Here is a 25387-nt window from a genome sequence, read left to right as displayed (position 1 = left end):
CTTGCTAAATGCGTCGCCACTGTTAACCCCTATTCAATATTGAGTTCAATAACTCCCCCAACATATTTCCACTCATCTCTCACCAAACATTCTACTTTCTTCCAAAGCTATCTTTCACGGCCTTGCCGAATCTTTCGATAGCCTTTTTCATGTTCTCAGGTGTCGCCGAGGCGTAGGTAGCTCGGAAGTACAACCCAGGTGGCGGCTTATCCTTCTCGGTCAGGAACCAAGAGCCTCTGGCAACGAGGACGCCGCTCTCGATGCAAGAGTTGAAGATTTCCTCCTCGATATCTATGATGCTGCGTTCTCCAGCTTGAGGGTGCTTAGTGTGATCAACTTTCAACCACATCTACAGACCATGTTAGTCAAGTCTCGCTCAAGATGAGTGTGTATATACTCAGGGGCACCTACAAACATGCCAGCCGCAGGAGGAGTCCAGCTCACGAGGTCACTCGGAAGATGATCCTCACAAGCAGCAAGCAGAGCATTTCGCCTCTTGGTATACTCCAGCCGCAAGTTCATCAACCACCGCAGATAGCCCTCATGACCCCACGTCTCGTCCAGCAGCTTATACAGAATAACCTGGGAGAAACCGCTGGGTCCTTGACTGGCGACCTCTGCATGCCGGACGTACCGCTCAACGATCTGCGCCGATGCCGTGATCCATCCGAGTCGCGAGCCTGGCACTAGAACCTTGGAGAACGAGTCCATGCGCATGACGCGCCCGTCGACGTCGATGCTCAGCAGTGAAGGGATCAGCGACGAGACAAACTCCTCAACAGTCTTGGGCGGCGGCACATCGGACTGGTCTCGTCCCGTGTATGGCTGCATCTGGAGGAAGTAGTACGGCTCGTCTTCGATGATGTATAGGTCATGCTTCTGTGCCACGGCATAGATGGCTTTTCGTCGTTCTGTTCCCTGAGTCGCTCCTGTGGGGTTCTGTCCCGAAGGAACCGTGTAAAGCAAATGAGGTTTCCGTGCTCCTCGCTCCTTGGCATCCCAGTTAGACAGGAGCTCATCCATGCGCTCAGGGATAAGGCCCTCTTCGTCAATGGCAACACCAAAGGCTTTTACACCCAGGGGTCCAACCGTCTCGAGAGCTGTTGAGAAGCTAAAATCTTCGGTCAGAATAGAGTCACCCCGGTCCTTGTCACAGAACATGCGAAACGCCTCCTCCAAGGCTCCCGTGCTACCGATAGTCTGGCAGACCTGCCAGTCAGCATACGGGGGCTTATACACAATCTCAGTATGCTCCGTCAGGTACCGCATCATCTGAGGGGATCCCGTGGCCTGACCGTAATTGCATGCAATGGACAGGTCATAGGTGCCGTCGCGGTCTCTAACGTCGTATTTTCCAATAGTAACCGTCTGTCCCGACTCTTGTGTTTCCTTTTCAGAGAAGTTGGGGGCCACGGGCACTTTGAAACCGAGCTCTGCAAAGGGGAACACCTCACTTGAGGGAAGACCGCCGCCGAGTGAGATGAGGCCAGGCTTCTTCATGTGGCGAGCAGCTTGCTTGAGAGTGCAAGGCCCTCGTATGCTGCTCTCATGGCTTAAATGACCTATTATTTGATGTAAGCCATTGCCTCTAAAAGTTTCATAGCTTATACATACTATCCCATCTCTTAGACTTAGGCAAACCGGTTGTCTATGATATCGGGATAAGCCTCTGATGCTCAAATCGGTGACGCTCATGGCAACTCACCGGCCCCTTAAACATGTCACTATCCGAAGCAGCCGCAACTCCAGCAACCAGCTTCCCAGCCTTGGCCCGCCTCGCTTTGACCTCGTCAATGGCCGAGAGCTGCTGCGAGTTGTCATAGTGAGCCGGGCGAGCAGCCGGTGCGGCCTCGGCACTCAACAGATGCTGGGACTTGGCGTGGAACAGGCGACTGTAACCAGCTATGGGCCGAAGCCTCGCCGCTCTCGTGGCCAGGAGCATTGCGCCGAGTGTCGAGTCCGGCGGAGGTGATAAGTAGTTTAGTTGAAGCGAAGGGCGGGGGTCGTGTAGCGTATAAGTGGAGAGGCTCTTGTCACGTCTCAGTAGATATCTTGACCAAGTATTGAAGAAACCAAATATCGTCTTCAATGACTAACGAGTTGAGTTGTTGTAGACGGTCAGTCAAGGTTACCTACAAAGATAGCGTCCTACAAAGAGGGTCGTCTTAATAATCGCCCATCTGCCGGACCCGGGCGCACCTTGATAACAGGCCGGTGCCGGACGACGCGACCTCCGACCACTCTTAGCCGGCTGTATCTGGGGGCCCGATCCTCTGGAATTCGCCTACCCTACACCGGGACCACGGACCCGAGCGGGGTTCAAGGTCACTGGGCTTCACCACGTGGGCAGCTGATGCTTTATGGTTGTTTAATTATTACGTACGACTTCCGTCGACCGTCCGCTCGGTCACACAGTCGAGTTGTCGTTGTGCCGTTGGTTGCGAGAGCCCTTGTCTATCGTCTTGGGATTGGGCGCGCCTTATACCTTGTCAAGCTACGCCCCATGACATATGTCACAACTAACGTCCCCATTCCACAACGACAAGAGCCAATGTCTGACAAGGAGAGCTTTCCCCGCAGAATACAACGATCCACCCGGAAGCACCGAGCTGTCCGGCATCGCACAGAGAGATAACGAGAACTGGTGGAGATATGAGACATGCAGCCGGATGGATACTCACTGATGTTCCAGAGATACTGATACTGCGACTTGCGAAATCCTATGTTGGATTGTCTCTGTGAGGGGTAGCTAGTTTTGTCGTTGCTCGTATCTCATCAAGCCCCTATGTTATTTCCCTTTTGCCCAAGTTTTTGCCAGTTTCTGACCTACATGAAGTCTCCGATGAAAACCGTGATGAATGTATGCAAGAAAACAAGAACAAAGAAAACCCCGCTTTACATGGCGATGTAGTTGATAGAGCCTAGAGCAACTCAATCCGTTTCTCATGGAAGCACATATCGAATACGGAGACAAATGACACTGGCAAACATGGCCAGACATGTCGCCCACGATACATGAACCAGTAGGATGTAGTCGGCACTGGCCCCGGTGCATTTCCCCAGCACAGCCCCTAGAGATACGCAGGCTGCGAAGATAAAGGGCTGATAGGGATCTAGAAACCGTCGCCTGTGAAGAAATGAGGCGATCGAACAACCATAAACGAGACAAGCTGTAAGCGCCAACCACTGTGATGGCTGAGCAAGAACATCGACTCGTGCTGCTTGAGGCCAGGCCTGGCAATATCGACGTTAGTCAGATGGCACTTCTGGGAACGGATAGACATGTATGGCTAATGTCCTATACTTCGAGGCAAGCTGCTATGATAGCCATAACCAATAACCATGCCATACCCCAGTGCAACTCACTATATATGTTGGGTGGAACTGCCGCATATAGGCAGACATGATCCAGGAACTGAGAGTCGCCGGCACCAGTTCGACCAACTCAGTAACGAGCTGGTAGACTGAAACATGCTGGCTGATCTCTTTATTGTAGAACGCAGGCTGGTCGTTTGGCTGAATGGTCATGAATTCGGACTTGTTGCGTCAGCTGACGTCGAGCACAAGTGACAGTAGAGAATTGCCAGACAAGATATCTCGATTTGCTTTTTACCGCAGTAAATTGAAAAGTCTCCATTCTTGAGCCGATATAAAACGTTTATATCTTCCAATGCTCGTCCGAAGTTTCGAGTTCGGCTGACTTAATTGCCTCGTGAATCGGAAAACACACCGAGTAAGATGGCAGGCCTCAATACGTCTGCACAGCCCTGGTCGTTTCGTAAGTAGGGAGGAGGATTAACAGCGTGAAGGCAAAAATCTTTCCCGAACGGGCCTTGGTGTGACTGAGACACCGTGAACAGCATAATCTATCCGCCTCACCGTCGAGATCCCTGGCGATTCGGTTGATGCATGTGTGCCCAAGCCGTCAGCCCAACGGGGTTGAAAATAGACGGTTAGGCGTACTAGATCTCGACTTTGCTGGTAACTCATAAGCCAACCGTTTCCGCCTCAGCGACGTTAGCCCAGTTGCAACTCAACTCCAACTGTGCCTGCCCTAAATGAGCCCCGACAGCCTCATAATCGGTACATACCTACGTTGGGTACTGATAGCGCCCAGGCCCAATTGCCTCGCTATGCGTGTCCAACGCACTCACACCTCTGGTCTGCAGAACATGGGTGGCGGTCTCAGGTGCTCTCCACCCAGTCAATCTGGTGATGCTGTTGCTTGGAACCAAGTCGAGAGGTCTGCCGTCTTGTTTAGTAAAGCGGTTAGATAGACTCGCCAGAACTCGCCGGTCAGCCTCCATCCAATTCTGGCTGTACTTTGTGCCATAAAAGACGCCTTAGGCCCTTATTAGCGACCTGAGTCTTGCCACATACGCAGCTCATTAGTTTCTCCAGGGCCGACATGTCAATATAGGCATGTCGACAACGGTTCCTTGGTCGCCCTCTTCGCCAACCTCCCCCACGCTTCGAACCACTTGACACAATGCCAGGCCTCACCGAAAGGATGGGCGGTAGCCTTCGGAATACCTTGCAGCATGGGTCTGTGATTCTCCCTGCCGGGACACTTTTGGGTGCTGCAATCGCCCTGAGTCTACCCCGGCAGAACGATCTCAGTGCAGTGTGAGTAAACGTAAGCTTCATGGTGACTCCTAGAACTGACCGGGTTAGCACCGTCATACTCCTGTTTGTCTCTGGAGCAGTCTCTGTGCTCCTGTACAGGAATACGTTTCAACAGTGAGCGTGGTCTCGTGGCTAGAGTTGGTGTTGGGAGCTGACTAGGACCGCTACAGAGTTCGACTCGGTCGTGTTGCCCCTGTGGTTGCCTTCGCCTTCATCGCCTCTCGTTCGCCGCCCCTATTGAAGTCTCTATCGTTGGTGGACAAGGCAATCTCGTACATTCAATACCTTGCATTGTGCGTGATCATCATCACCTATGCAGTTGCCAGGGGAAGACCAAATGCGATTCCGCGAACACAGCAAACTGAGGACATTGCCAATGAGGAGATGAACTCCCTGACACCAGGTGTCAGGTCACAGCCGGGCACTTCCGAGTCGAGTGTCAGTGATCCTCCTGAAACGAAGTCAGACCTTGATTTCCTCCTATTCGGGCACATGGAAGGACAAAAGTTGCAACCTCCCGGCTCCGCAGGCAGCGAGGTCTTAACTCCCACCCTCTCTCCGGATTCTGGGGTTGATGCGGTGCGGATCTTGGAGATTATTGGATGGGTCGAAACCGTGGTTGAGGCAAGTTCTGGCCAAGAAGATGAGGCAATAATCAGACCTCAAGTATAAGTCGAACAGGGCCAGCCCAAGTGGGATGTGGTTCTGTAGGATGCCAAATCATGGACAGTCTTGAGCTCCAGCTCAGCATCGGGACGAGTCGCGCAAGTGAGAGCCACTCCGGTGCCTTCAGGATTCTTTGGCCCACGATTTTTCTACCCCTGGACATCTCTGAATATTTTGTGATGACATACCATTTGGTCAAGTATGTCACCTTTTTGCCCTTGGCTGGATCCTTTCTTTCTCCACATTAGACTGTCGCGGCTCGAAGCTTGAACTTGGAATACGGTTTCGGGGTGGTCTCTGTTATTGTGTGCAGCAACATACCTGGAAAGAAGTATACACGGAAAAGGCATATTGGTTTTCTCCTATTGTTCTCACTGCTTCCTGTTTGAACCAAAAGTTACCAGATGAAAGGGAAACTGGCCCGCCAGAGGAACTGCATTTGTTGCATTTGAACATTTCATTTTGTCGCATTGTTAATCTTGCAGGATCTTTGGAGGACGATAAAAATGGTAGCACAGGAGGGAGTTTCTCATTGTATCCGCGGATGTGGGAGATGAAGGACGGTCATTAATAAGAGAAGGACAAGCATCTTGAGGGATAGACGAGCCAACGTGGCAATAACTGTTGACTGATGACGGATAATCTCGATGATGAGAAAGCAAAGTTTGATGCCACGCTGCAGTGATGAATCTAGAATTTTGACATACACGGAGTAGAGTTTGATGTGTTTTTGTTTTGTCAGGAGCAACCTAGATGGATTGATTGATTGACCAGGATAGGAAGGAAGGAACTGACACCCAGGAACAAGGTGCAAGGATCAAGCAAGGATCAAGCCAAGCGACTTATGTAATCCGCCGGAGACATACCACCACCAATGAGGCTGTACAATGACAGCACTGAGATAACCTACTAACCTCCATCCATACCTACGGAACCTCCCTCGTATCCTTTCCCGCGCAAACCTCAAGCCAATGGCCCCGGGAGACTATTCTCGAGCCAGCGTACAGGGTCATGTTTGAGCCCCTGCTGCTGCACGACATTTCAAATCGAAGCGCTGCGCCCTTGAAGCGTTGCGCATCTACACCCAGCTGAGGAGCTAGCTGCCGCCATGTATTGGCCCATTGGAACTCCTCGTATCCATGCTACCAGCAGCAGTCGAGCTCCCGCCTTCAAACTAGTCGTCTCCAACGATGGCCTCACGAGCCCTTCCGAGTCCAGCTTGACCGCTTCACCCGGCCTTGCCAGCGCCCAGCCCCGCGGCCACACCCTCGATGATCTCGATTCCCTCCCCCCGCCGACGCCAGTAACGCCTGTGACACCAGGAGTCCGACCTGTCGAGCACGATGATTACACGACGAGCCGACCGCAGCCGTCTCTGGAAGGCGCCGATGCCGACGGGATACCAATAAAAGATCCTATTCTGGCCCTTCGCGTCTCTCGCTCCGGGCACTTGTTTGCCGTCATCACAACCACCTCCATCACCATCTGGCAGACAAAGGTGCGATCGCGAGGTCATATTTTCTTTAAGCCGGCATGACTGACCCATGCAGCCCGCTGTTATTCTCGCTGTCGTCGTGCGATCCGATTATTCCCTCGAAACATACGGCAAGAATGTCGACCTCTTGCTCCGACCCGACTCGGCCATTCTCGTCATACACACCGACCAGGGCTACCTCATCACCTACTCTCTAGCCACCGATTCTGATTCGCGCGTATACAAACCCCATTTCGCAAACTACCATAATGTTCAGCGACGAAGACAGAGTCTCATCGGAGGCCTCGCTGGGCTGCCTCCTGAGCAGATCTTATGGGGCGCTGGCGAAGGACCAGGGGTCCGCGATCTGAGCGTCCGCTTTAGGATGGTTATCAAGGTCGATGCTGGCATCGAAAGTGCACTGGCCCTCGACGATGAGTTGGTGGTAGCGACGAGAAAACCAGCCGCAGTTCAATGCATTCGCTGGACACCCGATAGTACGGGGAGCCAGACGAGGACCGAGATCATCAGCCGGATGGGTTGGGTTGAGAAGAAGGCCACTATTGTCGAGATGACGCATGATCGCCCTATGAACCTGCTCACCTGGATCACTAGCAGCGGGCGAGCTTATGCTGTTCAGCGCTACAATCGCCACGGAGACTCTAATCAGGCAGACGACGCGGATGCTAAACGGTTGTTCAAAGGCCACTGTTTCCATGTCCCGAAAGGACATCACGACCGTGCTGTTGCAGCAGTCATAAATGCACGGTTCTCCCTCATTGCCGTGGGATGTTGCGATGGCACAGTGCAAGTCTATTCCGTCCGAGACTATTCTGGCAACATTCCTCACTCGCATACCCACAAGATCCCTGTATCACCATCTTCCTCGGGCCCGTTTACCAGCTTGAGTTACTCCCCCGATGGCTACTGCCTGTTCGCAGGTTTCAAAAAGGGATGGTCAACCTGGAGCATGTTTGGCAAGCTTGGAAGCCATAGCTTCAGTTCAGAAGAGAATGCGTCTCGAGCCAACGGAGAAGAGTGGCTTTCTGGAGTTTCTGGAGCCACATGGGTAGGGGGAGGCTCCGAGATTCTAATGATAGGTCACCGGCATGAAGCCATCTGGTCACTCGAGATGGCCAAGAATGCCGTCACTGGGTGTTACAACGAGGCCAACGTTTTCCGGACAGTACTACAGACGCCGTCAAGCGTCATGGTCTACAGAGGTTACGACGTGCCGGATCTTACCAGTATCTCAGCCGAGCCCTTTCTGTGGCATACAGCAAAAATCCCTGCAACTTATCTCCTGAATCAGTGGCCAATCCGGCAAACCGTCATCTCGTCGGATGGTCGATACGTTGCCGTGGCTGGTCGTCGTGGACTTGCTCATTACAGCGTCAACAGCGGCCGATGGAAGACGTTTGCCAACGAGGCCATGGAGAACGAGTTTCAGGTCAGAGGAGGCATGTGCTGGCATCAACACATCCTCGTGGCCGCAGTTGAGGCTAACAGAACATTTGAACTGCGGCTTTTCTCTCGAGAGACGGGACTCGATTCGTCTCAAATTCTTCATAAGCAAACAATCCCGGCTCCGGTGGTGCTCGTGACCACCTCTGGAGAGGACTCGCTCCTCGTCTACACATACGAGAACCTATTATACCACTTTATCTTCACACCCCATGGTGGTTCGGTACGACTCATTCAAGTGGGTCAGATTGCCTTCCATGGCATTGTTAGATCCCCAGCTCGAGTCCGAGGCCTAAGCTGGATACTGCCGGATACCCAGTTGACAGACGGGGATCCTTCCCAAGACGTGGCAGTCGCGTCGGTGATTTTTCTTGTTGACGGGAAGCTCGTGCTGCTGCGGCCCTCATTAAACGATGAGGGCCAGTTGAAGTATGACATGCGGGTGATTGCACAGAATGTGGAATACCATGCCAGCATGCGAGACCAGCCGCTGCGAAACGCCAATCGCCAGCTGGAGGACACTCCTCCGCGGAACGGACCGTCAGTTCTGCGAGATTCCCTCTGGGTGTTTGATGGGATGGAGCTCAAGGCCTGGCCGAACATTAACGATGTGCTTGAAGCAGCAGGGGACAACAACAGGGAGCCGCCGACTCCAGTGTCGGTACCTGTTGATTTTTATCCGCTTTCGATTCTTCTCGAGAAGGGCATCGTGCTGGGAGTCGAGTCAGATCTGGTCCAGCGTCGTGATGTGAACTTTTCCTATTTCCACTTCACAATCAGGGTATGTTCAACCTTTCACTATTGCTAAGCCACAGCTAATCATTCACAGACACACCTCGTACTACCAGACCTGCTTCGCTTCTACCTCCGCCAAAGCAGATCAGTTGAGGCGGCTCATCTTGCTCAGCAGTACCAAGAACTCGAGTACTTTGCACATGGCCTCGAGATTCTGCTACATCGCGTGTTGGACGAAGAGGTGGACACATCGCCGAAACCTGCGGACGCTGTCTTACCTCGTGTGCTATCACTCCTGTCGTCCTTCAAAGAGTATCTTGACATCGTGCTACAGTGCACGCGCAAGACCGAAGTGCGGCAGTGGAAGACGCTCTTTGCGTACCTACCTCCAGCGCAGGAACTCTTCGAAGAATCCCTCCAAAGGGGCTCGCTGAAGACGGCTGGAGGTTATCTCATTGTGTTACATACATTGGACGAACTGGGTTCGTCAACCGAACAATCTGTGCGACTATTGTCTCGGGCGATGCGGGAGGGAGACTGGGAACTATGCAAGGAGCTTGCCCGGTTTTTGGCAGCCATGGACGAGACGGGTGAGACGTTGCAAGAGGCCATGAGGATGGTGGAGGTGGTGCTACGGCAAGATTCGGGCCAGGACAGTATAGGAAGTCGGCTACAGATTCCATCGACACGGACAGTGAACGGTGGAGGGAGCGGAATGACGAGTGGCGATGAGGACGGCACCTCGGAGTCGGATAGACGCTCAGCCAGCGACGGAGGCAGTATTGCTTCAACGATAAGCGCGCCGTAGATGATGGAACGGCCTTTGGATTATATTTCGGGAATGTTTTTCAGCCATGGGAGTTTGTCATGTTGGGAGCAGGCTGGGTAGGTTTGTATCTGGGAGGTTAGGCATGACTTGCATATCGCGATATGTGATGTTACTACTGCCACTGCTTTGAGTAGATGCTACGAAAAGAGGTAGATGGGTTATTTATAGATGACGATTCTGCTTAGGTATTGGAGAAAGACCTTCTTTGGTGTCGTGCTTGTAAGTGGTGATGATTCCATGGTGTTGAGGTACGTACCCCTCCCAGTCACGTTACCTCACCTTTCCGTCAAGGTTAAGTCTCGGTGGTGAAGCAGAGCAACCCCACCAAGGCCAGACCCAGACCACGAGCGACGACGGTGACCCAGCCCCAGCCAAAGCCAAAACCAGCAGGGAATAGATAACGCCTCTTGATCTTGCTTGACTTGCCTACGACGCCTCTCGTTTGCCGTGTCCTTGTTTTTGTCGTCGCCGCATATATCGCCTTGCGCCCTCTGCCCGCCGAATCTTGCCTACGCCTCCAACGTCCCAGCCTGTTCTGTTGTTTCGCTCGCCGCCGAGCGATGCTCGCTCGTTTTTGAGCCTCGTTTGATCAACATCCTCCCTCTCCTGCTCTTCTTGTCTCGAGCCAAACATGATGGATGACTACGTTAGCGAGTCCGATAGCGACTACACGAGCTATTGGCGAGACTGGGTGAGTGATGGGACGGGATAGTCAATGGCCGTCGCTACCGATTGTGCGGTCTCACGCGTTTCCTCGACGCCGCCAGCCGTGATCCTCGGCGACAAAGGATTTGTTTGATGGAAGGAATGTCGTCGAGGATGGCGGGGTCGGGGGAAAAATACACGACGCACGGCTTCTTTTTTCTTTGATCACGGGCTAACCAGGATGTTGTTTGTGCGCAGTTCATCTCTTCGAGGGGCAACGAGTACTTTTGCGAAATCGACGAAGACTACCTCACCGACAGGTTCAACTTGACGGGCCTTAACACGGAAGTCCAGTATTACCAGTATGCCTTGGATCTCGTCACCGATGTCTTTGATCTCGAGTGCGACGATGAGATGCGCGAGGCCATCGAGAAGTCGGCGAGGCACCTGTATGGCCTCGTGCATGCCCGGTACATTGTCACCACAAGAGGCTTGACAAAAATGGTACTACATACACAACGACCTTTATATAAGACTGACTGCTGACATTTAAAACAGCTCGACAAGTATAAGAAGGCCGAGTTTGGAAAGTGTCCTCGCGTCATGTGCCACTCGCACCCCCTACTCCCCATGGGTCTCTCGGACGTGTCCAACCTCAAACCAGTCAAGCTCTACTGCGCGCGTTGCGAGGATATCTACAACCCCAAGTCGTCGCGCCACGCCGCTATCGACGGCGCCTACTTTGGCACCTCGTTCCACAATATCCTCTTCCAGGTCTACCCGGCCCTCATCCCCACCAAGAGCGTCGTCCGCTACGTCCCCCGCGTCTACGGTTTCAAGGTCCACGCCTCGGCCGCCCTGATCCGCTGGCAGAGCGTCAAGCGCGACGACATGCGCCGCCGCCTCCGCAAGCTCGAGATCGACACGGGGTTCCGTGATGAGATGGAAGAGGAAGAAGATGATGAGGAAGAGGATGTCGAGTTTGAAGGCATAGATGGCCGGATGGCTGTTGTGGAAGGCCTATAGGAGCGACCGCGCACCGCGGGGTACCTCAGACGCACTTGGCAGGAAGACGAGAAGTAGTACTCGGACGACTCTGAGGCCATGGATACTCGCATGACCCTAATGTGGCGCCTCTAGGAACGATGGTGCCTACTGAGGGCCAGGAGGAGAAGGCAACGCATGGCAAGCCGGAATATAGCACGTCTCGCAGCGAGGGCTTGTCTCAAGCGTCTGCTAGCAGTAGTAGGCCGCAGCGCAAGACGAGCCAGGCTAGTCTAAGAGAGCCTCGTCCACTTTCCTCCCCCGACATCCGCATGGACAGATCTCCCTACTGAAGACTCTTCGGTTCCGTCTTGTTATGCTGTTGGTTGGTTCTGGATCGGCGTTTAGCGGCAAGACATGGGGGGCTGGGCTGGGCTGGGCTGGCTGGTATAAACCAGAGTACGACATAGGTTTTTGAATTATAGCTGTTAAATAAGAAGCGATGTTGATTTCTTCAACCTGCTTTATAACTTGTTTCCATATTGAGACCATTTCAGCTAAACTCGACTGAACTCTTTCAGGGGATAGGGGTACAAACATAGTCGTTGATCAGTGGTTACAACACAAGTGAACACAATGTACATCAACACAAGCCTCGAATTGATTAATCGGTCATTTCATTGTTCGTATCATGCCTGTCGTACCAAAAAAGCAAATGACTCTAAACTACCCAAAGCTTATCGCTTTCCGTACCACATACCCAATACACACATACACACAAGAGTTTGTTTGCCCTGAATCTAATAAAGATTTCCACTTTATGCCCCTTTATCCTAGGGAGGGAAAAGTCAACCGTACGTAGATATACCCTGGAATGAATCACACATGCGCACGACGCTCATGGTATAAACCTCCATACAATAAAGGAAAAAATTCGCATGCTCTAGACATATGCCCCTTTACACGCGGTTGTCGAGAGGCTCAGGGAACCTGTTCTCTGGCCGGCCTCTGTCATCCATTTGCTGGAGCTCAACGTCCTGGAAGTTCTGGCTGGGTCGAGGCTCGCCTGCCGACTCATCGCGAGGGCGCACATTGCGCTGTGCGAGAGCAGACGTCATGGGATATGAAGTATCAGCCGAGACACCCTGAGTCGGCCGTCGGGACGGCATAGCCAGCTCCTCGTCAGTTCCAGCATAGCCCAGACGACCAACGCCAGCCCAGAAGGCGCGCTCGTCGCTACGGGGACCCCAGGCCCAACCTGCACCGGCTCGGATGGGGAGATGGTAGTAGCGGAAAGCAAAGATGGAAGCGATTAGTCCCATAAGATAACCGAAGAGGATATCGAAGCCGTGGTGTCGGCGATCATGCCAACGCGAACCAGCGATGAAGATGGAAACGGCAAAGGGCAAAAGTCCCAAGACGAGGAGGTAGACTGGGGGAGCGGCGGCTTGGCGGCGCAGGGATTGGACCTTGGCGTTGTGCTGACCGGCATTGTCAGCAAAGGGGGAGCCCTTGGTAGGTGAGGTGGAGGCAGATCCGTCGTCGAAACCGCGGCCGCGAGTCGGTTCGAAGGGGTCGATTTCGGGGCGAACAAGGCGCGAGGGGAAGGCGGCGTGTGAAGCAGCCCCAGTAGCTCCAGCGGCAGAAGCAGCTGAGGGCATGACGAAGGGGACGGTGACGGAGAACTTGCTGGCGAGGAAGAGCGAAGCGTAGATGAGACCACCTGCGGCGGTGGAGGCGTGGCCGCTGGGATATGAGCGGAAGCCGTCGTTGAGCTTGTACTCGTCCTTCTGCTGGCAAATACCGGCATCTACGAGCTGGCCGGTCATGCTGCCCCAGCTGAAGCCACCGACAATGTGATTCTTAAGGTTGTCCCAGTCTGGCTCGCAGCGGGCAAGCATATCGGGGCGGGGCTTTCCAAAGAGGTTCTTCATGGTGCTGGTGAAGAACCATGACAGAGTGAGGGACAGGACGAGACCCAGCAGACCAACGTGAAGCTCCCAGAGCTTGCGTTGCCAGATGAGGGCGGCGGGCGTGCCCTTGGGGACGGTCGGACCGGGGACGAAGATCAAGGAGACGACGGCGACGATGACGATGGGGACGCCGATGGCGAGGGTGAAGAGGAGGTAGGCGGGGACGAGTTCATGTTCCTCGAATGGGTAGCTGTTGCAACATGTTAGCTTTGGGTGCGAGATGTCGACGGTATACTCCGAGTACTCACGAGATACTAGGGTCAACAAGAGAAAAGGGCCGCTTGGCTGGTGATAGACGGTCGAAGACACCACCGATTCCAGCAAAGACCAAGCAGACGATCCAGTCGAAGATATATGAAAAGATGAGCCTTAACGGGAGGCGACGGCCTCTGAAGCTCTGCGAGATGTTCCCTATACCCGTGTCTGCCATCTTGACGTACGAGTGCATGGTTGAGAAGAAGAAGGAGATCGGATCGGAGGAGGGAGGGGCGTGTTAAGGTTATTTGAAAGCTTGGACTTTTCGTTGTTGCTTCTTTCGCTTCACACCGGTCTTGGCCTCGTCACACGCACTCCCCGTTTCTATCGGCCCTCAGGGCAACTAAGGTCTCCAACGGTGCGTCTGGTCTGGACTGGACTGGGGGGTGTGCGATAGTAGGGCGTTTGGGAGCTGGCTGCCAGGGGTAGAGATGGTATCGGGGACGGGGACGGGAAACGGAGTACGGGGCTCTCGGCGGCCGATCTACCAAACTCAGAGTGTCGCGCGCGAGCTGTCGCCTCGCGGGTAGGGGATCGGTCTCTCTTTTCAGGTCTTGGTTTTCGCGGTCGCTGCGGCGGGAGCCAGTCGGTGGAGGGATTGGAAACTTGGGGAAGTTAAAGATGGGGCTGCAATTGGGCGGTTACGTGGACTTGGAACCGGGGGGTCTGTCAGACAGAGAGAAAAGGTACATGGCTCAGGCTCGGACTAAGGATGCCAAGAAAAAGGGAGGCAGGATCTTATGCTTGGCTTTTTTCGTACGAGATACTGCAAATTTTTTACCTTGTGTAAACTCATGTTTCATGTTATTGGATGTTCTCCTCTTTTTCTTTATTTAAACACCCCTTTTCTCCTCGACTTGTCCCTCTTTTGTTTGAACATGCGCGCGCTTGTGTCGTCAAAGGGTCTCGCATGAGGTCAGGCCCTCCTAAGTACCGCTCCTCCCGGGGGAGGCTATGACGGTGTGGTGTGGGGCATCAACAAAGCGCTGTGAGTGGCGCAACTCAGCCTTTATTGGGGAACTGATCGCGTGGTGCAGCCCCTGCCGGGCTAGGTCAGGTAGGCCCGGTACAACTCTCCGAGTGCTGTCAGTGCTATTTTTTACTGAGGCAGAGCCCGTTTTGGCACCTAAACGACGCCTCAGCACGCGCCAGCAATCACTAGCACTACCTAGTCCAGCTCACCTCATCCATTATGTAGTTTAGGTTGCGATGACAGGGGAAATCGCGATGCTCGTCGGCCTCACTCTCGCTCAACATTGAGACCATCGAGGAATGGATTGGCAATGCCAGCGATGATATTTTACCGTACGTGTCCTAGCCCATCACACTCCCCCTGCCCGAGGTGCACTGCAGGCGCCTGTAGCTCACCCCCGTCACCGGCGCCCCATTATCCCAGGAAGAGCAACAATCTGCCACAGAACCATGGAAAACTACTCAATGCTAACTGACGTTACTCGTCTATGCCGTGCTGATCCGTCATCTCCGTCTCTCTCACTCTAATGCCAAGATGCCCAAGATCTGCGCTCATCTCTCAGTTCCCAGGGCTTCCGAGACCGAGATGCTTCATCCAGTGATGTGCCGGAAATGACTAATAACCTTAATTTTTCCTGCCCGCCTGGGCTACGTCAGCGACACCCAATTCAGACATCCATCCATCTTGCGCCGGCGGCTATCCTCTACGAGGCGGCAAACCATAAACATCTATAGTGACCTCGCGACTACTCAGCTTGAGAAGGCTCTGCCTCGTCTACGCCACGATATCCTCTGTCAGCCTTTTTCGCTCCCATCAGCCGACTATCTGTGTCTCTCTTCAGGTTGTCAGGGGTTGTTAATGGGCTGTGGAGAGGTAAGCGTTACGTGGCCTGGCGAGGCTGTGCAAACCATCCATCTCAAAGGGCTTTTCGGCGCATGCTCGCCCCTACCCCGTCGGCGTCTTCTGTCTTCTGTCATTCGCTACCTCGTGTGCCGATTTTTAATTGCCAATACGGAGTACGGATACAGCCTGGCCCGCTATGCTGATGGTTTTTTTATGTGTGGAGCTATGCTGATACTTAACGAGGACTTCGACGGCAAAGGCGGCATCTGCTCGAATCATCAGGCTTTCCCTTAGCCAACTATTCGTCCTTTCGTAAGGATAAAACGGCACATGTGCAACTTCTTGGTACTATCTGATGCATTGGTGCATGATGATTTGGCGTTCAGAAACCCTCGAGTGTTGTTTCAGTCCAACAAGCCCACACCCCTGACTAGCCCAAGCTCCTTGTCCTGATTGCTCACCGACGGTGGTCCTTGACTGCTGAAACGCTGTAACCACGGTGAAAAGGTCTTTGTCGTGTCAGGGGTCGGCATGAATTCGGTTTTGCTGTTCGAATATCTGCCGACAATATCGCAATACGACTTTTGGACTCGGTTGATCTGCCGCCTTCAGCCAAATTAGGTTGGCTTTAATAGATGTCTTTCTAGGCACAGCCAAGGTTGCTCTCATATCTCTTCCTAGGCTCTCCTCCTCATCATTTATTTCCCCCTTCTTCGTTCATCTAATCTTTAACCTCGATGTTCACACTAGACATCACACAGCCTGGCCTTGCGGACTGCTCAGCCTGTGTACATACTGTGACACTTCGAGGCCCCTCTCTCGGAGGCTTTGCGAGGAGCTCAGCCTCAACATCTTGAATCAAGTCGGTTCTGAATCTACGTTTCAGTCGTAATACTCATCTCGACGGATGCAAGTGTGCAACAAGGCGGAGACGACCCATCCTGGCTTGAGATCACGAATGTCCTCATTGGAAGTGAATACTGACATCAGCCAAATCGTATGCCCCAATCATGATCTTCGTTCTGGTTTTAATAAACTCAACATGCGTACATCTTCAAATCTCAGCAGCTCTTGCCTTTGCGATAGGAAGAGTAGTAAGAGGTGTCATTCGGGAGACCATGAAACCCTCACGAGGGCCTTGAGAACCTCACTCAACTAAAAACACCTCGATTTGAATCACGGAGCAGTGCTCGCCTCGGAAACACCATCCCCTCACCCAGTGTCATAGCATCCCCAGGACAGCTTAACCCACCCCAGGTATATGGCCACAAGCCATGTCGTGACTTGCGCGCCTCTGAGCGAGTATCTCATCGCCGTACCGTCGATAGTATCAAATAGAGAGGTCTGGCATGCTCATTCATCAAACGCACATTGCGCCTTCGTCTATAATGTCACATATGGTACAATGCAGCGTCATAATATACAAAGCACCGGCGCCCATCTCGTCAACAGCTCTGCGTGTGCTCTGCTCTCTTGCTCGCCTCGCCGCTCTGCGCCTCTCTGGTGCTTATACTCAATTGGCCTTGTCGCGTCGCTTGCCGTGGTTTCGAGGTCGAGGTACCACAACCCACTTGTTGATGTTGTGCTTGCGTCTGGTCTTGTAACCACTCTTGGTCTATAGGGCTGTGTCAGTAACGCATGAAACGTCTCGCTGTTAGATGATGATCTTACCGGTACACCCCAAGGGCTGACGGGATGACGGTTACCCTTGGACTTACCTCGACCACCTCCGTGAGGATGATCGACTGCACACATGTTAGCCCTTGTGCCACAATCGGTGATACATGTTCCTTACCTTTGTTCATGGCAACACCACGAACCGTGGGGCGGATGTTCAGCCATCGGCTTCGTCCAGCCTTACCCAGCTGTCGGTAATGGTGGTGGATGTTGCTGGCAACACCAATGGTCGCGCAGGCATCCTTGCTGACCCGGCGCACTTCGCCACTCTGGAGCCGGACCTCGACGTACTTGCCAGTCATGACCCTGGTTCCATCATCCTTTGTCTCTTCGTTCTTGTTGACGACCACGGCCGACGTTCCAGCACTGCGGCAGAAGACAGCACCCCGCTTGGCGGCTGAGCCAACGGCGAAGACGGTGGTACCAACTGGAATCATGTGCATGGGGAGACAGTTGCCGCGGAAGGCTGTCTTGGCTGCGAGAATACCAGGATCGATGATACCGCCCATGCTGTCAAGGAGGTCCTGAGGGATACCGGCACGGTAGCTGTGAACAATGTCTCCAGATCTCAGACCTTCAGCGGCGAGGATATAAGTGTGGCGTTTAGTGGCCTGCTCAGTCACAAGAGCAATGTGCGCACTTCGTCCAGGGTCATACTCGATGCGCTCCACCAAGTGAGGTCCTGGCCGGTTCCGGATGAAGTCGACCGTTCTTATTCTCCTCTTCGCACCGCCACCACGATGTCGTACGGTGATTCTTCCAGACACATTTCGTCCACCCTTAGACTGGCCCTTCTTGGGGAAAGTCAATGGCAGAAAGGGACGTCCCTTCCAGAGATGGTCGTTGATTGGCCTCTTCAAATGTCGCACACCAGGTGTTCGGGGTTTGTAGGTCCGTAGAATAGCAGACTGGCCGGTAGGTCGCTCCGCAGCATCGGTAGTGGCGGCCGCGGTGGTCTCGTTTGAGCGCTTGATAGTCGCATAAGATCGGGGTAGGGACCGATTGAGAGCCAGGCGCAGAGCGCTCTGCCTCGCAGCGGCGAGGGAGAGGCCGGATTGAAGCATCTTCAGTCTCGGTCTAACAGGTTATTAGAAAATCCTAACAATATGACCCCATTGGCGCCGAGTTGAGTGATTTGTGAGGGGTGGCTTTGAGTTTTGCTCGGCGGAGAAAGGGAACTAGCTACCTTGAATTCGGTGATGGAGCTCGTTCAAAGAGCAGCCCGGAGGCATTGGCTAACGAAAAGACTCTCCCGAACGGCCAATGTCCCTCAGAGCAATGTCGAGACGAGATTGGGGCACACGGGCAGACGTCAGGCTCACCAGGTGCGGTTGTCTGTCGTCCAACTAGCAAGGTCCTGACATGGAAATTTCTTCGGATCACCAACAACTTTGATCCGAGGGCTGTCGTCTGTCTCCGGCCGACGTGCACCGCCACTACTCGCTAGACGTGTCTGTGGCGTCGACCTCGCGACTAGCCACCATGGCCTGTGCGCACCGCGAGGAGGCTCCTGCCAATGACAGAAGAGTTGCCCGGCGGTTACCACAGAGACATGTCGCTAGCCCCAGCAGGCACGTCCGTTTTCTGGTGCTCCGCGCCGCGCCCGGGGCAGTCGCGCTATTCTTTCTTGCTCAACCAGCCTCCAGCCCGCCTAATAAAATCAAGGCCGCTTCCTGTCCGTCGATTGTGGTTTGTGTCTGTCCATATCCATCCGTCTCTACAACCTACGGTACTCTTTTCGTTTCGCATCATCCTGGCCTGTTGTTCCTTCTTCTTTCTCCCAGTCTGCCACGCAGTTAACATTCACGGTCTCCGCCCATCAATCAAACCAGTCCTCATCGTCCTTTCCCATCTGCATATTGGGCACCAGAAAGCAAATTCCTCGCGCGTCTATCGACCTACGTCTCGTCTCGTCCTCGAAAAGCCTTGACCTATCCCTTTGCATCCAGTGCAAGGTGTGGGTCCTCGGCCTTGGAGCAACCAGCAACCAGCAACGCAACGCGACTAGCAGGTACGTACCTACCCACGCATCGCGCCTGCCCGCGTGAAGGTGGCCCACTTCCCTGGCTGCTCCGCTCCCGTCCGCTCCAAAACAACATCATCCTTCACATCCAACCTTCCTTTGTCTTTTTCAACATAAACATCTCCCCTCGCCCGTTTGTTTTTGCACCCTCCTTGCATCATCTTTGCTTGATCATACAAGCCTTGCGTCGCGGCTCGACTCACACATCTCACAGCCTGCATCAGCCCTACACCCATATCTGCCATCACACCGGGCACACCATTCCTTTCACGGTGCTGCATCGGCCATTCATAGAGGAAGGTCAGTGGCCGAATTCCTCTTCTGACTCGACTGTCTCAGTAACTGGACGCCTGTTTCCATATTTACTGTCGACAATTCAGCCATCTTTTTCTTCACGTTCTCTTGTCGACGCGTCAAACTGACAGCTTTTCACAGCACCCACTTCTACTATTATTTCATCAGTCAACAACAGCTAGACCTTCAAGATGCCTCCGGTATGTGGTGGAACGCGACCAGAAGGGTCTGGTCTGTCTTCAATGGTTCTAACCCAACTTCCTCAGCAGAGTCGTGTTGCTCGTACGCGCCTCGCCGGCACCGAGAACGACGAGAACAGTGGTACGACGCGTCTTACACGGGCGCAGGCCGCCGCTCTCAAAGTCGATGAGCTAGCCAATGCCTCCAAGGGCGCTCTCCAAACGAAAAAGTCCACAATCAACGGTGCTGGCACCACCAACACACGGAAACGCGCCGCATTAGGCGATGTCAGCAATGTTGGAAAGGCAGATGGTGTTGCTGGAAAGAAGGCCAAGGCGGGGTTGGTCTCCAAGGCTGCTCAGCCTACCGGTATCGAGAAGAAGACCTCGCGACCCACTCGAACTGCTCTTAACTCCAAGCCTACCAACGGCAAGACGGAGCGATCTGGTCATGGTACTATCAAGGCTGCTGCGAAGCCCAAGGCCCCCGCCTCCCACGCCACGAAGCCCAAGGCTCCCGTCGACGAGAACAAGCAGCCTTCAGTTCCCGAGCGTGAGAGATCAGAGACGCCCCAAGAGCCTGAGGTCGTTAAGGCCGAGCCTGTTGCTCAGGCTGAGCCCGAGGTCAAGGATGGGCCTGTGTACCCTCCTGGTGTCAAGGACTTGGACAGTGAGGATCTTGAGGATCCTCTGATGGTTGCCGAATATGCCAACGAAATTTTCGAGTACTTGAGAGACCTCGAGGTCAAGTCCATCCCCAACCCTGACTACATGGACCACCAAGACGACCTCGAATGGAAGACGCGTGGTATCTTGGTCGACTGGCTCGTCGAAGTCCACACCCGCTTCCACCTTCTTCCCGAAACTCTCTTCCTGGCTGTCAACATCATCGACCGCTTCCTGTCCGCCAAGGTTGTCCAGCTTGACCGCCTTCAGCTTGTTGGAATCACAGCCATGTTCATTGCCTCTAAGTACGAGGAGGTTCTTTCCCCCCACGTCGAGAACTTTAAGCGCATCGCGGACGATGGTTTTAGCGAAGCTGAGATTCTGAGCGCCGAGCGATTTGTTCTGAGCACCCTCAACTATGACCTCAGCTACCCCAACCCAATGAACTTCCTGCGACGAGTCTCGAAGGCGGACAACTATGACATCCAATCTCGCACCATCGGCAAGTACCTCATGGAAATCAGCCTTCTGGACCACCGATTCATGCGTTACCGACCAAGCCACGTTGCCGCCGGTGCTATGTACCTGGCGCGACTGCTCCTTGACCGTGGTGAATGGGTACGTAAACAAACATTGACCCACCCTGATGCATGCAGTTGAGATTAACTCCTTTCCAGGACGAGACCCTTTCATACTACGCTGGCTACACCGAGGACGAGATTGAGCCTGTCGTCAACCTCATGGTTGACTACCTTGCTCGTCCCGTCGTCCACGAAGCATTCTTTAAAAAGTATGCTAGCAAGAAGTTCTTGAAGTGTATGTCTCCTTCATATATCCCTCTCCCATGAAGCTTACTGACATGTTTTCACAGCGTCCATCCTCTCTCGCCAATGGGCCAAAAAGAACGCTGTTCTCTTCGGCATCGACGACATTGAGCTGACCCTTGATCAAATATCATGAACATCCTCCACGCTTGGCAACCTCGATCGCCCCCTCCCCCTTGGGCAACCTGGAAGTTAGGATACACGCCTCTGTCTGGATTATGTCTCATGGGTGGCTTATGACGTTAATACACACCCAACGCCCGCTTGGTCACGGGCCATCACGATACCTCGACACCTACCAATGGGGCGATGAGGGGCGCTGAAGAGCTCCTACTGCCTCTGGATTCACATTCTCGCTGTCTGCTACATGGACAGCATTGCATTTTTCGATTGTCTGGTTATTGAACACTGCTGTTGTAAGGAATTCGGCTTCATACATGGCGCACGGAGTCACGGGCGAAGGAAGTTCAGGGCATGATTTGGCAGGTTGGAGTTGGGCTACGCCTTCTTATGGTACCTGCCCTGGAGTAATGGAAGCTATCTGTCCGCGACTGGACCGTTGACGAGCTGAGCTGAGCTGCGCTACGCTTTGCGCCTGGTGATTGGAGGAAGATTGTCTTGTCAATGGCTCAACTGTGGGACGTCTCTGGATGGCTCTCGTTGCATCTTGGCTGTTTGTTGTCTTGGGAAGTACCCGTGAATGAAAATTGTACATATACCATGACCGAAAGACGGAAGAGCCGACACAGTCGGGATGAAGTTTACATTTGAGCGATACCTTGCTCTATTACGAAGAATGTTTTGACTCGTGCCGGCCGCTTCAGGCAAAGTGAGGATATTGTTGGGTCTGGACTTTGAGGTTCGTGAAGTGGTTGCCGTTGGATACACCAAAATGCGCACGTGCGTCATGTAAACATCACACGCCAAGGCTTCCCAATGCCGTGCAAGCCCCACCTAATCATGGCCTGTTTCGGGTACTGGCCTGTGCGACGTGCACCACCCACAAGCGGAATGACTGCCAGCCAGTAGCTCTGGGCCAACTCCAACCACAGTTCTACGGCATCCTGCATACAACAGAGCTTCTAAGACATCATACCCGAACGTGTCTGCGGGGCCGATGAATTAATTTCGTTCGGATAGACGTTGCTCCCGTATATTTGACAACAATCCAGTGCAATCTACAGGCTAAACGCGAGGCCCAGCTTAGCTCAGAAAGCCAGTGGGTGGTTGACCCGGTCCTCCAAGATGGCGCCTGTCCTCCGGGCCAGACAGAGTCTGTCCAAGGACAAGTTTTCCAGTTACTTTGGTAACCTCCGGAGTCAGCCATACAACGACCCGAACAGCTCGCGAGGCGCGAGTGCAAACAGGTGCGTTGCCATATGGATGACTTTGCGCTAGGCTCCCTTTCCTTTGTGTATCTGCTGACGTTGATGGTAGTCTACGGTGTATCGCGTGGAATCCGCTCGGAACGCTGGTGGCCACAGGGTCGTCAGAGAGGGTCCTGAGAGTGTGTGAGTTGGCCAAATCGATGCTTTTTGCCCAGACCCAGGGTCAGGATCAAGACTAAACGATGCAGGGAACCCTGAGAAGCCCCATGTCAAGTTCTCAACAGAGCTCAAAGGCCACTCGGCCTCTATCGAAAAGGTTGCTTTCAACCCGACCAAGGATGCAGAGCTGTGCAGCGTGAGCAGCGACGGTGTGGTCAAGTTCTGGGATGTGCGGACAAAGGCGTGCTTCAACGAAGTAAAGGGTCTTGGAGATGCATTCACGCTCGTTTGGGCTCCTGACGGACAGACGCTTCTAGTTGGAAACAAGGTCCGCGCGAGACACCTTAGCACGCTACAGCGGATACTGACAATGCTCTCAGGCTGATACCATTTATGTCTTGTCTCCTACTCAAGCTACGCCCATCAGCTCCCACCAGCAACATGTGCAAACCAACCAGATCGCCTTCTGCTGGAGCGGTGAGAAGATATTCGCGACGACAGCAGAGGGACGTATCCGAGTCCTCTCGTATCCAGGTTTCGAGCCTATTCTCCATACCAACCATGGAGATGAGTCTGAGGAATTCCAACTCAATGGGCACACGTCGTCATGCTTGACGGCTGAGTTGCAGCCAACAGGACGGTATCTCGCCACGGGTGGCTCGGATTCGACCATTGCGCTGTGGGATACGACGGATTGGATCTGTCAGAGGACTATCACGAGGATGGTTGGGCCAGTTCGAAGCCTCAGTAGGTCTACCCTGTTAACGCCGAGTCTCGCACCTATCTAACCAGTCGACTCTTAGGTTTCACGTTTGATGGCAGCTTCGTGGTGGGAGGAAGTGACGAAGGTAAGGAGCATTTACCCGTTGATAACGCGGAGGACGAGGCCTCATGCTAACGTCACGCGATCCACCCAGGTTCGGGCCTCGAGATCTCTCACGTTGAAACTGGGGAGCACGTTCACACTTTCAAGACGGCAGGGGCTTGCCCTGTGGTGGCTTGGGCACCGACGCGATATTGCCTTGCTTACAGCGATCTGGGGATTCTCCGAATTGTGGGGGTTGACGTTGACAGGAAATAAAGAGCCTGTGCTCTTGCTTCTCGAGGCTGATTCAAATTCATCTGAGTAAGATTCCTAGGGGCCACGAACTTGTCGATCTCGGGAGTGTCACGCCTGGAGCAAACATAGCGGCGTCGTGCGAAGCCGACAGTGTATGTATTTTTGAGGTGAATACTCGAAACAGAGCTGAGCTGGATCTCGTCCATGACTGGTCAATACAGGCTTTTCCTGGTGTCAGACGGGGTAAAGGGACACCGAGCGACGACATTGGAGGGTGAGCAATATGTGCATCGCCACCTTGAAAGCGAGATAAACGAGAAATCAGCCGCTCTCCTCTGGTTGGTGTCTGAATTATTCAAAATGATTATGATGAGCTTAGTCTCGTATATTTCCTACCTTGTTCACGTGAGACAGCTTAGAGTGAATGCCAGAGAGTTATTGGCCGTGACGTTGATATTGGGTGCTCCGGAATGTGCCTATATTTAGATGATGGCGCCGCCTCAAACAATTGGCATTCTGCCTCTCGACGGGAAATTAACAAGGCGGAATTCATGCTCGACCCATATCTCCAGTCGTGTTGGGTCATTATGAAGCTGCTGTAGGGTGTTTTTCCATCTGTCAAAGTGGCCTCTTTGAGGGGGACAAGGCCATGTTACTAGAATAGGCAGGATGGGCTTTACTCGACCTGGAAGCGGCAGTGCAAGAATAGTGATTGGTAGATGGACACTCTCACTCCAGCAACGAGTTTGCAGGGTTGGTAGAGATCCATGAGGGGGGGGATCGTGATCATGTCCGAGCTGAAGGTGAACACATGAGGACGTTGACCGCATTTCTCTTCAATCCAAGTTTTCTTTTTAATTCTATGATGGAGAAAAATAAACAAAGGAGGGGAAAACATGCAAGATGTTGTTATTCTGTAATGTTTGTTATGGCCTTGAACCTGCGGCCATGGGAAAAAAAATCACTGACAATAATCAACAACGAGCAAATATCATGACGACAACAAAGGGCTACCTAGTATACTGTAGCAGCAAAATAAGTATCGATGAGGGGTTTTCGTTTAACGGGCGGAATTAATTGTAGGTGGTATAAAGGACGCGTCAACAAGGCTGAGTGCCTGATGTGAGCTGTAGTAGTCGAGATGCCGGGCTTCCGGCAAGTCGGGGTCTACCAAGGACCCGTTAAGCATAACCTAGACACGATGTCTGTTATGTCGCGTTTCAGTGCGAGGAAGCAGAACAGTACGATGATTATTACTCGATTAAAACGAAGAAAGGATTATCGCTATGTTCTGTCTCAGACAAGCTCGGCAGTGACCTTCTTGTACCGGGTCCTCGTCACGGCGCAAGGTCTCGAGCAGCCATTGGCGTCATTTGGCTAGGTCAAAGGTTAATTGAAGCTGCGAGTCGGCCGCCCGGTTGCATCCCTGGGCGCCGCTAGCTAGCTGGGAGCTTCGGAAGCAAGCGACGCGTGTGGCTATGCTGGGGAGATGTAGGGTATATATGGGATCGTACTCGGGATGATTGATTGACAACTTGGATATACGCGCGGGTAGACAAGATGAAAATTCGGATACTGTATTGTTGGGTACTAAGAACCGTGCACTTGACTTACTCAAGGCATTGTTGAGGGGGGAGATGGTGCCGCTGTAAACGGTGTACTTTTCGTCTGCACTGGCCATGGATGATTAATAATTGCTTCATCCCGCTC

The 25387-nt window shown here is 53.3% G+C and overlaps 7 protein-coding genes and 1 pseudogene across 8 annotated transcripts, besides 1 other annotated feature; 5 read left to right on the top strand and 3 right to left on the bottom strand.

Annotated features, from left to right (window-relative positions):
* Window positions 1-91: 91 nt before the first annotated feature.
* NCS54_00056900 (Hypothetical protein) lies at window positions 92-1942 on the bottom strand (the record flags this gene model as incomplete). The annotated part of the gene is made up of 4 exons (XM_053146218.1): window positions 92-349; window positions 412-1562; window positions 1615-1648; window positions 1706-1942. The coding sequence occupies 4 exons, from the start codon at window positions 1940-1942 to the stop codon at window positions 92-94; spliced, it is 1680 nt and encodes a 559-aa protein (XP_053002193.1).
* A 2547-nt stretch (window positions 1943-4489) lies between these two features.
* NCS54_00056800 (Hypothetical protein) lies at window positions 4490-5298 on the top strand (the record flags this gene model as incomplete). The annotated part of the gene is made up of 3 exons (XM_053146217.1): window positions 4490-4626; window positions 4675-4740; window positions 4797-5298. 3 exons carry the CDS (start codon window positions 4490-4492, stop codon window positions 5296-5298), a joined length of 705 nt encoding a protein of 234 aa, XP_053002192.1.
* Window positions 5299-6400: 1102 nt separating this feature from the next.
* NCS54_00056700 (RIC1 domain-containing protein) lies at window positions 6401-9773 on the top strand (the record flags this gene model as incomplete). The annotated part of the gene is made up of 3 exons (XM_053146216.1): window positions 6401-6790; window positions 6843-9011; window positions 9060-9773. 3 exons carry the CDS (start codon window positions 6401-6403, stop codon window positions 9771-9773), a joined length of 3273 nt encoding a protein of 1090 aa, XP_053002191.1.
* A 655-nt stretch (window positions 9774-10428) lies between these two features.
* On the top strand, window positions 10429-11465 carry NCS54_00056600 (Casein kinase II subunit beta; the record flags this gene model as incomplete). The annotated part of the gene is made up of 3 exons (XM_053146215.1): window positions 10429-10485; window positions 10680-10943; window positions 10998-11465. 3 exons carry the CDS (start codon window positions 10429-10431, stop codon window positions 11463-11465), a joined length of 789 nt encoding a protein of 262 aa, XP_053002190.1.
* A 917-nt stretch (window positions 11466-12382) lies between these two features.
* On the bottom strand, window positions 12383-13844 carry NCS54_00056500 (AcidPPc domain-containing protein; the record flags this gene model as incomplete). The annotated part of the gene is made up of 2 exons (XM_053146214.1): window positions 12383-13586; window positions 13645-13844. 2 exons carry the CDS (start codon window positions 13842-13844, stop codon window positions 12383-12385), a joined length of 1404 nt encoding a protein of 467 aa, XP_053002189.1.
* A 3136-nt stretch (window positions 13845-16980) lies between these two features.
* On the bottom strand, window positions 16981-18494 carry NCS54_00056400 (annotated as a pseudogene). The gene is made up of 4 exons: window positions 18331-18494; window positions 17263-18221; window positions 17139-17212; window positions 16981-17082 (listed from the first exon to the last, which is right to left on the bottom strand).
* Window positions 16981-18494: a sequence feature.
* Window positions 18495-19652: 1158 nt separating this feature from the next.
* Window positions 19653-21266, top strand: NCS54_00056300 (G2/mitotic-specific cyclin-B; the record flags this gene model as incomplete). Its single annotated transcript, XM_053146213.1, has 4 exons — window positions 19653-19661; window positions 19728-20924; window positions 20984-21122; window positions 21178-21266. 4 exons carry the CDS (start codon window positions 19653-19655, stop codon window positions 21264-21266), a joined length of 1434 nt encoding a protein of 477 aa, XP_053002188.1.
* Window positions 21267-22375: 1109 nt separating this feature from the next.
* Window positions 22376-23698, top strand: NCS54_00056200 (Hypothetical protein; the record flags this gene model as incomplete). Its single annotated transcript, XM_053146212.1, has 6 exons — window positions 22376-22497; window positions 22568-22641; window positions 22707-22945; window positions 22998-23364; window positions 23421-23465; window positions 23535-23698. 6 exons carry the CDS (start codon window positions 22376-22378, stop codon window positions 23696-23698), a joined length of 1011 nt encoding a protein of 336 aa, XP_053002187.1.
* Between the last annotated feature and the right edge of the window lie 1689 nt (window positions 23699-25387).

This window comes from Fusarium falciforme, chromosome 1, assembly GCF_026873545.1.
Source record: "Fusarium falciforme chromosome 1, complete sequence".
NCBI lineage: Eukaryota > Fungi > Ascomycota > Sordariomycetes > Hypocreales > Nectriaceae > Fusarium > Fusarium falciforme.
This window is presented reverse-complemented; position numbering and strand designations above follow the sequence as displayed.